This window comes from Salmo salar, chromosome ssa17 (assembly GCF_905237065.1).
Source record: "Salmo salar chromosome ssa17, Ssal_v3.1, whole genome shotgun sequence".
In the NCBI taxonomy this organism is placed as follows: domain Eukaryota; kingdom Metazoa; phylum Chordata; class Actinopteri; order Salmoniformes; family Salmonidae; genus Salmo; species Salmo salar.
In genome coordinates, this window is record NC_059458.1 from 71,307,571 (window position 1) to 71,319,663 (window position 12,093).

Genomic DNA, 12,093 nt, shown 5'->3' on the forward strand with positions numbered 1-12,093 from the left:
TTGTCCAGCTAATAGCCTAACCACCGATCAAGCAACATTATGGACTAAACGTTCAAATCCTGTTGCTGCTGGATTATTTTAGCTGTGACTATAGATCAAATTAAGATCCTACATCTGTATGTGTGAAAGATAGAGAGAGAATGAGTAAACATGAGTTTGTGTTTGCTCAAGCATAAAGCGTTGTGGTGGTCAGTCACTCCCAGCTTTTGAATACTAAACCAGTTGAAATGTCATTTTGGAGATGTTCAACGTTTTATCAGCACTCTGCTCTCTGCCTTTCTTTCTCCCTCTTGTTCTCTTTAAATGCTTCCTGTCTTCAGGAGATTACACGGAAGGTAAGACTGGAGCGCGGAGCTCCCCATCTCTTTCTCTCCCTCTCGCTCCCCATCTCTTTCTCTCCCTCTCGCTCCCCATCTCTCCCTCTCGCTCCCCATCTCTTTCTCTCCCCGTTGCTCCCCATCTCTTTCTCTCCCTCTCGCTCCCCATCTCTTTCTCTCGCTCCCCATCTCTTTCTCTCCCTCTCGCTCCCCATCTCTTTCTCTCGCTCCCCATCTCTTTCTCTCTCTCTCTCTCTCTCTCTCTCTCTCTCTCCCCATCTCTCTCTCTCTCCCCATCTCTCTTTTTCTCTCTTTTTCTCTCTCTCTCTCCCCCCATCTCTCTCTCTCTCTCTCCCCATCTCTCTCCCTCTCGCTCCCATCTCTCTCCCTCTCGCTCCCCATCTCTCTCTCTCTCTCTCTCGCTCCCCATCTCTCTCTCTCGCTCCCCATCTCTCTCCCTCTCGCTCCCCATCTCTCTCCCTCTCGCTCCCCATCTCTCTCCCTCTCGCTCCCCATCTCTCTCCCTCTCGCTCCCCATCTCTCTCCCTCTCGCTCCCCATCTCTCTCTCTCTCTCTCTCTCGCTCCCCATCTCTCTCCCTCTCGCTCCCCATCTCTCTCCCTCTCTCTCTCTCTCTCTCGCTCCCCATCTCTCTCTCTCTCTCTCTCTCTCGCTCCCCATCTCTCTCTCGCTCACTCCCCATCTCTCTCTCTCGCTCCCCATCTCTCTCTCTCCCCCATCTCTCTCTCTCCCCATCTCTCTCTCTCTCCCCCATCTCTCTCTCTCTCCCCCATCTCTCTCTCGCTCCCCATCTCTCTCTCTCTCGCTCCCCATCTCTCTCTCTCTTGCACCCCATCTCTCACTCACTCATATATTCCTCTGGCAGTTTAGTGTATAGGGTCTTGTGTAGGCTGTGAGGTTGATTTCCTCAGAGCTGACAGTCTGGTATCATAGGGGAGATCAGATGGGTGTTTATTGAAGGTCACTGTAGAAAAGAGCAGTACTGGTATCACAGTGTCATAAATAAAGAGAGCAGGCCTTCCATTGTCCTGGTCTGATGCTATCTCCCCTGTCAGACTGTAGTGTGGCTACACACACACACACACACACACACACACACACACCGATATCCTTGAAAGTAGCAGAAGGCTATGAGTGAGAGGGCTGTCTCTTCCTGCATCCCCCATCACTTCCCAATAACCCATGCCCCAATACCCCACGTCCACATCCACTCATGGCTCTGGTAATGGAAAGTGTGTTATCCATTTTTTGTGTTCTGTAACTGCTGTTGACTGAGTTATCCCGAGTGTGTCCTGTGTCCATGGTTGACTGAATGCTCTAGTAATGTCTCCCCTCTCTCTCTTCCCTTTTCTCTCTCCTTTCTCTCCTCCTCTCTTCTTTCGCCTCTCCTTTCTCTCCTCTGATCTCTCTTCTCTCCCCTCTCCTCTCTCTTTCGTGTGTGTAGGCCAAGCAGCTGGAGCTCAGAGACCAGGAACTGAAGAAACAGGATGCCTTCTACAGGGAACAGGTTGCCAGGCTGGAGGACAGGGTAAGGGAACACTATCACCCAGCGTACTACTTAGTACACTACATAGCACATTATCCAGTAGTGCTCTATACAGCCCACTACACAGCCATTATCCAGTAGTGCTCTGTACAGCCCACTACATAGCACATTATCCAGTAGTGCTCTATACAGCACATTATCCAGTAGTGCTCTATACAGCCCACTACACAGCACATTATCCAGTAGTGCTCTATACAGCCCACTACACAGCACATTATCCAGTAGTGCTCTATACAGCCCACTACACAGCACATTATCCAGTAGTGCTCTATACAGCCCACTACACAGCACATTCTCCAGTAGTGCTCTATACAGCCCACTACACAGCACATTCTCCAGTAGTGCTCTGTACAGCCCACTACACAGCACATTATGCAGTAGTGCTCTATACAGCCCACTACACAGCACATTATCCAGTCGTGCTCTATACAGCCCACTAAACAGCACATTATGCAGTAGTGCTCTGTACAGCCCACTACACAGCACATTATCCAGTAGTGCTCTATACAGCACATTATCCAGTAGTGCTCTATACAGCACATTATCCAGTAGTGCTCTATACAACCCACTACACAGCACATTATCCAGTAGTGCTCTGTACAGCCCACTACACAGCACATTATGCAGTAGTGCTCTATACAGCCCACTACACAGCACATTATCCAGTCGTGCTCTATACAGCCCACTAAACAGCACATTATGCAGTAGTGCTCTGTACAGCCCACTACACAGCACATTATCCAGTAGTGCTCTATACAGCACATTATCCAGTAGTGCTCTATACAGCACATTATCCAGTAGTGCTCTATACAACCCACTACACAGCACATTATCCAGTAGTGCTCTATACAGCCCACTACACAGCACATTATCCAGTAGTGCTCTATACAGCCCACTACACAGCACATTATCCAGTAGTGCTCTATACAGCCCACTACACAGCACATTCTCCAGTAGTGCTCTATACAGCCCACTACACAGCACATTCTCCAGTAGTGCTCTGTACAGCCCACTACACAGCACATTATGCAGTAGTGCTCTATACAGCCCACTACACAGCACATTATCCAGTCGTGCTCTATACAGCCCACTAAACAGCACATTATGCAGTAGTGCTCTGTACAGCCCACTACACAGCACATTATCCAGTAGTGCTCTGTACAGCCCACTACACAGCACATTATCCAGTAGTGCTCTAGACAGCACATTATCCAGTAGTGCTCTATACAGCCCACTACACAGCACATTATCCAGTAGTGCTCTGTACAGCCCACTACGCAGCACATTATCCAGTAGTGCTCTAGACAGTACATTATCCAGTAGTGCTCTATACAACCCACTACACAGCACATTATCCACTCGTGCTCTATACAGCCCACTACACAGCACATTATCCAGTAGTGCTCTATACAGCCCACTACACAGCACATTATCCAGTAGTGCTCTATACAGCCCACTACACAGCACATTATCCAGTAGTGCTCTATACAGCCCACTACACAGCACATTATCCAGTAGTGCTCTATACAGCCCACTACACAGCACATTCTCCAGTAGTGCTCTATACAGCCCACTACACAGCACATTCTCCAGTAGTGCTCTGTACAGCCCACTACACAGCACATTATGCAGTAGTGCTCTATACAGCCCACTACACAGCACATTATCCAGTCGTGCTCTATACAGCCCACTAAACAGCACATTATGCAGTAGTGCTCTGTACAGCCCACTACACAGCACATTATCCAGTAGTGCTCTATACAGCACATTATCCAGTAGTGCTCTATACAGCACATTATCCAGTAGTGCTCTATACAACCCACTACACAGCACATTATCCAGTAGTGCTCTATACAGCCCACTACACAGCACATTATCCAGTAGTGCTCTATACAGCCCACTACACAGCACATTATCCAGTAGTGCTCTATACAGCCCACTACACAGCACATTCTCCAGTAGTGCTCTATACAGCCCACTACACAGCACATTCTCCAGTAGTGCTCTGTACAGCCCACTACACAGCACATTATGCAGTAGTGCTCTATACAGCCCACTACACAGCACATTATCCAGTCGTGCTCTATACAGCCCACTAAACAGCACATTATGCAGTAGTGCTCTGTACAGCCCACTACACAGCACATTATCCAGTAGTGCTCTGTACAGCCCACTACACAGCACATTATCCAGTAGTGCTCTAGACAGCACATTATCCAGTAGTGCTCTATACAGCCCACTACACAGCACATTATCCAGTAGTGCTCTGTACAGCCCACTACGCAGTACATTATCCAGTAGTGCTCTATACAACCCACTACACAGCACATTATCCACTCGTGCTCTATACAGCCCACTACACAGCACATTATCCAGTAGTGCTCTATACAGCCCACTACACAGCACATTATCCAGTAGTGCTCTATACAGCCCACTACACAGCACATTATCCAGTAGTGCTCTATACAGCCCACTACACAGCACATTATCCAGTAGTGCTCTATACAGCCCACTACACAGCACATTCTCCAGTAGTGCTCTATACAGCCCACTACACAGCACATTCTCCAGTAGTGCTCTGTACAGCCCACTACACAGCACATTATGCAGTAGTGCTCTATACAGCCCACTACACAGCACATTATCCAGTCGTGCTCTATACAGCCCACTAAACAGCACATTATGCAGTAGTGCTCTGTACAGCCCACTACACAGCACATTATCCAGTAGTGCTCTATACAGCACATTATCCAGTAGTGCTCTATACAGCACATTATCCAGTAGTGCTCTATACAACCCACTACACAGCACATTATCCAGTAGTGCTCTATACAGCCCACTACACAGCACATTCTCCAGTAGTGCTCTATACAGCCCACTACACAGCACATTATCCAGTAGTGCTCTATACAGCCCACTACACAGCACATTCTCCAGTAGTGCTCTATACAGCCCACTACACAGCACATTCTCCAGTAGTGCTCTGTACAGCCCACTACACAGCACATTATGCAGTAGTGCTCTATACAGCCCACTACACAGCACATTATCCAGTCGTGCTCTATACAGCCCACTAAACAGCACATTATGCAGTAGTGCTCTGTACAGCCCACTACTCAGCACATTATCCAGTAGTGCTCTGTACAGCCCACTACACAGCACATTATCCAGTAGTGCTCTAGACAGCACATTATCCAGTAGTGCTCTGTACAGCCCACTACGCAGCACATTATCAGTAGTTTGCGCAGCACATTATCCAGTAGTGCTCTAGACAGTACATTATCCAGTAGTGCTCTATACAACCCACTACACAGCACATTATCCACTCGTGCTCTATACAGCCCACTACACAGCACATTATCCAGTAGTGCTCTATACAGCCCACTACACAGCACATTATCCAGTAGTGCTCTGTACAGCCCACTACACAGCACATTATCCAGTAGTGCTCTGTACAGCCCACTACATAGCACATTATCCAGTAGTGCTCTGTACAGCCCACTACACAGCACATTATCCAGTAGTGCTCTTTACAGCCCACTACACAGCACATTATCCAGTAGTGCTCTATACAGCCCACTACACAGCACATTATCCAGTAGTGCTCTGTACAGCCCACTACACAGCACATTATCCAGTAGTGCTCTGTACAGCCCACTACACAGCACATTATCCAGTAGTGCTCTGTACAGCCCACTACACAGCACATTATCCAGTAGTGCTGTATACAGCCCACTACACAGCACATTATCCAGTAGTGCTCTATACAGCCCACTACACAGCACATTATCCAGTAGTGCTCTGTACAGCCCACTACACAGCACATTATCCAGTAGTGCTCTATACAGCACATTATCCAGTAGTGCTCTGTACAGCACATTATCCAGTAGTGCTCTGTACAGCCCACTACACAGCACATTATCCAGTAGTGCTCTATACAGCACATTATCCAGTAGTGCTCTAGACAGCACATTATATCTAATCAGCATACACCCTACTTAAAACAGCTTGTTTCACTCCACTCAGCATTACACTGTAACACCACTACACCATACGGAGTCTGCATCACACCTCACACCATCTCTGCTGCCTGAGGGAACGTTTGATAGAGAAACAGTTTTCTCTGCAGCTCTGCGTCCTCGCTCCCTCCCTCCTCGCTCGCTCCCCCCTCTCGCTCTACACCATAAGCCCCTACGGTGTTATCAGACTAAAGATGAGGGGAAACACCAACACTTTCTCTCCCTTTTTCTCTGCCACTGCTGTCCAACTGGCCTTGGTATCCGTGCTCAAAGTGAAAACCTCATGCTGCTGCCAGTGTGATCTCTCGCGCTCTCTTCTCCCCCTCCAGCTAAAGATGAGAGGTCAAATCTCTCACACACACACACACACACACACACACACACACACACACACACACACACACACACACACACACACACATAGTGTGAGATCTGGCCCGTACAGACAGACCATGCTGCTGTTCTCAGTCAGATATGTCCCCTAGGGAGGGTACGAGGGGTCAAATACCTTGTTTAGTGCACTTAAACTGACACCCCCACGCTGTTTCCCAATGTGTTGTCCCCTTTAGATAGGGAGGAGAGGTCTGATACTTTGCTTTGTATAAGTTTGTCCCCTAAAATAATCTGACAATTAGTCTTCACACTGTTCCCAGTTGGGTTAGTGTCGTAATGAAGGGTATAGGGGTCCAAACTGTTTGTCTCCTTATGTACAGTGTCATACTGATTTAAGTCAGATATGCACTCTAATGAATAAGAAAGCCCACACATGCACGCACACACATAATCTGCATCGTAGTGGTGGGAACAGGGGTCAAACACTTTGTCTGCAAAAAGATTTGCCTGCCTACTGACAAGCTCACTCTACTCCATAAGACATCTCTTCAAGCTGGGAAAGAATAGCGCAACAATGGCTGTACCAACACCCTCACAGCACCCAAGGACAACCCTAAAGGAGTTGGTGGTCAAACTATTTGTTTACCAAATGCTAGGTGTTGTTCCTGGTCACTTCACGTACATATGAAAAGTCCTGGTCCTATGGACAGTTGGGACAGTTGACAGTTACTTGGAGTATGGTAGTGTCTCTGTGAAGTAGTAGAGTGGAGAGGAGGTCTTATTTAATGATGCTTGACAAGTCTGGCCATCAATAAATCATTAACAAAGAATAGCAGATCAATATCAACACTGTTTTCACCTGTAACCTCTCTCCCTTGGAAACACTGTAGCAACAGAATAATAAACCACTAGTTTGAAATACTATAGCAACAAAATAATAAACCACTAGTTAGAAATACTATAGCAACAAAATAATAAACCAGTAGTTAGAAATACTATAGCAACAAAATAATAAACCACTAGTTAGAAATACTATAGCAACAAAATAATAAACCACTAGTTAGAAATACTATAGCAACAAAATAATAAACCAGTAGTTAGAAATACTATAGCAACAAAATAATAAACCAGTTGTTAGAAATACTATAGCAACAAAATAATAAACCACTAGTTAGAAATACTATAGCAACAAAATAATAAACCACTAGTTAGAAATACTATAGCAACAAAATAATAAACCAGTAGTTAGAAATACTATAGCAACAAAATAATAAACCAGTAGTTAGAAATACTATAGCAACAAAATAATAAACCAGTAGTTAGAAATACTATAGCAACAAAATAATAAACCACTAGTTAGAAATACTATAGCAACAAAATAATAAACCAGTAGTTAGAAATACTATTGCAACAGAATAATAAACCAGTAGTTAGAAATACTATAGGCCAATATCCATGTGATGGTACATGTAGGAATAAGAGAAAACATTAAGCTGTTAGGGGGGAAAACATTTTCTCACAGTGACTACAGAAGACATGGTTTTAGCTTTATTTTAAGGCCACAAGGCCATTTTGGACTATCCTTATCTGGTACAATGTTTGATTGAAAACATTGGAATAATGTTGGTTAGATTGGTTGTTGGATTACTATAAAACACAGTAAAGGCTGCAATGCTGATGGCACAAAGACATGAGCAGAGATGAGTTGATGAAAGTCATGAGTAATACAGCTGGCTGGAGAACAGTTGGTGCCATGCTGCTATGTGTAGGATCCAGTGGGAGCTGTGATCATAGAACTGATCTGAGACTAGTGCTACTACTAATGTAAGCTCTTATTGACCCGACAGGTGGCCATCCATCAGCTATATGGTCCCAGCTCAATATCCCCACACTGTGACAACAAATCACTTTCACACATCATGAGGAGCGGGAGACAGGGAGAGGAGAAGGAGGGGGAGAGAGGTAGGGAGAGAGGTAGGGAGAGGGGAGGGAGGAGAAAGGGAGAGGGTGGAGAGAGGGAGGGATGAATAGGGAGTGAAAGGGGGCTGGCGGGAGAAGAGGGGACAGGGGAGTGGATGTGCTGAACACCAGTGAGCTTCGGTCCTATACATTTATAGAACAGTATTAATATGATAGATATGATAAATGTCACCGGCCCCAAATGCTTGCTTCCATTTAACGGACCTGTCACATACAGAGCCTTCAAAGTATTCACACCCCTTGACTTTTACTACGTCTTGTTGTTACAAAGTGGGATTTAATTGTCTTTTTCTTTTCAACATTCTACAAAAAATACTCTGCAATGTTGAAGTGGAAGAATAATTCTAACATTTGTAAAACATTTATGAAAAATTCAACACCATCTTCATTTAATGCTCTAACCACTAGGCTATCCTGGGGCAGCAGGTAGCCTAGTGGTTAGAGCGTTGGACCAGTATCCGAAGGTTGCTAGATCGAATCCCCGAGCTGACAAGGTAAAAATCTTGCCCTTGAACAAGGCATTTAACCCACTGTTCCTAGACCGTCATTGAAAATAAGAATTTGTTCATAACTGACTTGCCTTGTTAAATAAAGGTAAAATAAATGTTAAAAAAAATTGATAAGTATTCAACCCCCTGAATCAATACATGCTATGATCACCTTTGGCAGTGATTATAGCTGTGAGTCTTGCTGGGTATGTCTAACAGCTTTGCACACCTTGATTGTACAATATTTTCACATTTGTTCTTTTAAAAAATTCTTCGAGCTCTGTCAAGTTGGTTGTTTACATTTTAGTCGCTTTAGCAGACGGTCTGTCCCAGAGCGACTTACAGTAGTGAGTGCAGACATTTCCTTCCTTTTTCATACTGGTCCCCCGTGGGAATCAAATCCACACCTGGCGTTGTAAGTGCCATGCTCTACCAGCTGAGCCATTTTCAAGTCTTGCCATAGATTTTCAAGCTGATTTAAGCTAAAACTGTAACTAGGCCACTCAGGAACATTCAATGTCATCTTGGTAAGCAACTCCAGTGTATATTTGGCCTTGTGTTTTAGGTTATTGTCTTGCTGAAAGGTGAATTTGTCTCCCAGTGTCTGTTGGGAAACTCCCTAGTCCTTGCCGATGACAAGCATACCCATAATATGATGCCGTCACCACCATGCTTGAAAATATGAAGAGTGGCACTCAGTGATGTGTTGGATTTGCCCCAAACATAACGCTTTATATTCAGGACATGAAGTTAATTTCTTTAGATTTACTTTAGTGCCTTATTGTGAACAGGATGCATGTTTTGGAATATGTTTTATTCTGTACAGGTTTCCTTCTTTTCACTCTGTCATTTAGGTTAGTATTGTGGAGTAACTACAATGTTGATCCATCCTCAGTTCTCTCCTATCACAGTCATTAAACTCTGAAACTGTTTTAAAGTCACCATTGGCTTCGTGGTGAAATCCCTGAGCGGTTTCCTTCCTTTCCGGAAGGGTGTATTGATACACCATTCAAAGTGTAATTAATAACTTCACCATGCTCAAAGGGATATTCAATGTCTGATTATTATTTGATTTTTTTTTTTTACCCATCTACCAATAGGTGCCCATATTTGCGTGGCATTGGAAAACCTCCCTGGTGTTTGTGGTTGAATCGGTGTTTGAAATTCACTGCTCAACTGAGGTACAGAGATGAGGAAGTCATTCAAAAATCATGATAAACACTATTTTTGCACACACAGTGATTCCATGCAGCTTATTATGTGACTTGTTAAGCAAATTTTTACTCCTGAACTTATTTAGGTTTGCCATAACAAAGGGGTTGAATACTTATTGACTCAAGACATTTCACCTTTTTATATATATTTGTAAAAAAAATTCAAAAAGCATATTTCTACTTTGACATTATGGGGTACTGTGAGGAAAAAATCTGAATCTAATCAATTTTACATTTGTGCTGTAACACAACAGAATGTGGGAGAAGTCAAGGGGTGTGAATACTTCCTGAAGGCACTGCACAAGCAGCATACATGCTTGTTTTGGTTCATCAATCCTCTTTATTGGATAGCTTCATTGGGGGGTCTTTTATTTAAAAGTCATTGAAATGGTGGCACACTAGACTGGAACTGTCAGAAAAACAAATGTGAGTCTATTGTGTGTTTGTGTGTGTCGTTATGAGAGTTTGTGTTATTCTGTGTGTGACTTGTGGATCAATGGCGGGCGTATTGCATGTTGTCTTGCTGTGAATCGCTCAGGCAAACTGCTGGAGTTGCTGTTGGTTAGAATCTTCTTAACAGCCTCTCTTCTTCCTTTCCCAGCTCTGTCCAGCTCTGTCCTTTTCTCTGTCTTGGTCTCCTACCTCTTTCATCTCCCTCTCTCCTGCTGTCTTTGTCACTCGCTCATATTCTTCTGTCATAACCTTTAGCCCTCTCTCACTATACCCTTCTATCTCTCTCTCGCTCTCTCTCTCTCTTTTTCTCTCCTGGCTGCTCACAGCATCTCTCTTTCTCTCTCCCGTGTACACACACACACACACCCTCTAAACCAAACACACACAGAGAGAATAAAAGTCTGATATATATTACGTCTCTTTCAATTCAACACAGCCATTCATCAGAGGGTTCCTAGTGACAGGCCATCACCAGGGCCTGGACAGCTCAGCGCACCATGGCTGTGCTCATTGGCCACAGCGGCCAAATTTACTCTGAAAACAATATATATATATATAGATTACATTTTCACTCAATATCTGCTGTAAAACAATCTCATATTTAACAATCTGCACTTCATGCGTTTTTTTCTCTTTTTCTTTCCCTGTTTTTCAGTTTTGTTCCTCGTGTTGAGAATGAGCCTCTCATTCCTTTTTCCTTTTTCTTTGTCTCTCTCTCTCTCTCTCGCTCTTCTCACATTTTTTTTCTTCATGTTCATCTCTTTTGCTCGCTCTAGTCCATCTCTATTGATGGAATTGGATTTTCCTCTCGCCCCGCGTTGGGGGGACAATCACCGTTACAATTGCCACCTCACAGTCCTTCAAGTAAAGTAAAACTCCTGTGTGAAAGGGAAAGAGATACAGAGATGGAGTGTTTAGTCTCAGTAATAGCTCCTATTCTCCGCCTGATCAATACTTTTTCTAACTGGGAGCAGAAGTATCTGTACTCGTAGCATGACAATGTGTCTTTTACTTTTCAATGACTCCCAGCCTTCTATGAGTCTGCATCATACTGAGACTCAGGCAGTGTAGAGACTAGACCAAATGATTTAAAGGACTTTTAAAATGTATGTGGAACGAACGACAACAGAGCAACAACGTGTGTTACCTGCTGGAATCGCTGGTGTGGTCTTAAACATACTGTCACAGTATAGAAGCGTTGGCTGGTCCTTCTCAGTAACAGGAGCTCTAGATACTTTTTACCCTCCAAAGCCAAATGTATGATCTCCCCATTCCCCTAACTAAACCATTTTAGATGTGAACACATGACATATTAGTTAAATAGCAGCCGCTTGGATCCAGTGGATCTGAATAACTTGTCTAAAACCATCACATAATAGGAACTTCAAAACAAGTTTGTATCAATCCCAGTTCCCTTAACCAGTCAAGTTCACACAGTAGGCCAGGCAGGACGTTCCCTTAACCGGTCAAGTCAACAAGTTCACACAGTAGGCCAGGCAGGACGTTCCCTTAACCGGTCAAGTTCACACAGTAGGCCAGGCAGGACGTTCCCTTAACCGGTCAAGTTCACACAGTAGGCCAGGCAGGACGTTCCCTTAACCGGTCAAGTCAACAAGTTCACACAGTAGGCCAGCTCCAGTTGATGGGGTGTTGCCAGCCATAAGTCACAGTGAGAGAAGTGACATTATTAGGACTCTGCAGTAGAAGTGTAGTGGGGACATTA

At 44.5% G+C, this 12,093-nt stretch overlaps 1 protein-coding gene across 8 annotated transcripts in view; it reads left to right on the forward strand.

Annotated features, from left to right (window-relative positions):
- LOC106576543 (MICOS complex subunit MIC19) overlaps positions 1-12,093 on the forward strand; it is a 162,107-nt gene that overhangs the window by 89,287 nt on the left and 60,727 nt on the right. For 5 of the 8 annotated variants that reach the window (XM_045700062.1, XM_045700064.1, XM_045700068.1 and 2 more), the window contains 2 exons: positions 321-335; positions 1,782-1,865. In XM_045700062.1, the coding sequence (XP_045556018.1) occupies positions 321-335; positions 1,782-1,865 (99 nt within the window). The remainder of the gene's footprint in view (positions 1-320; positions 336-1,781; positions 1,866-12,093) is intronic. The other 3 variants (XM_045700063.1, XM_045700066.1, XM_045700069.1) reach the window with 1 other exon arrangement.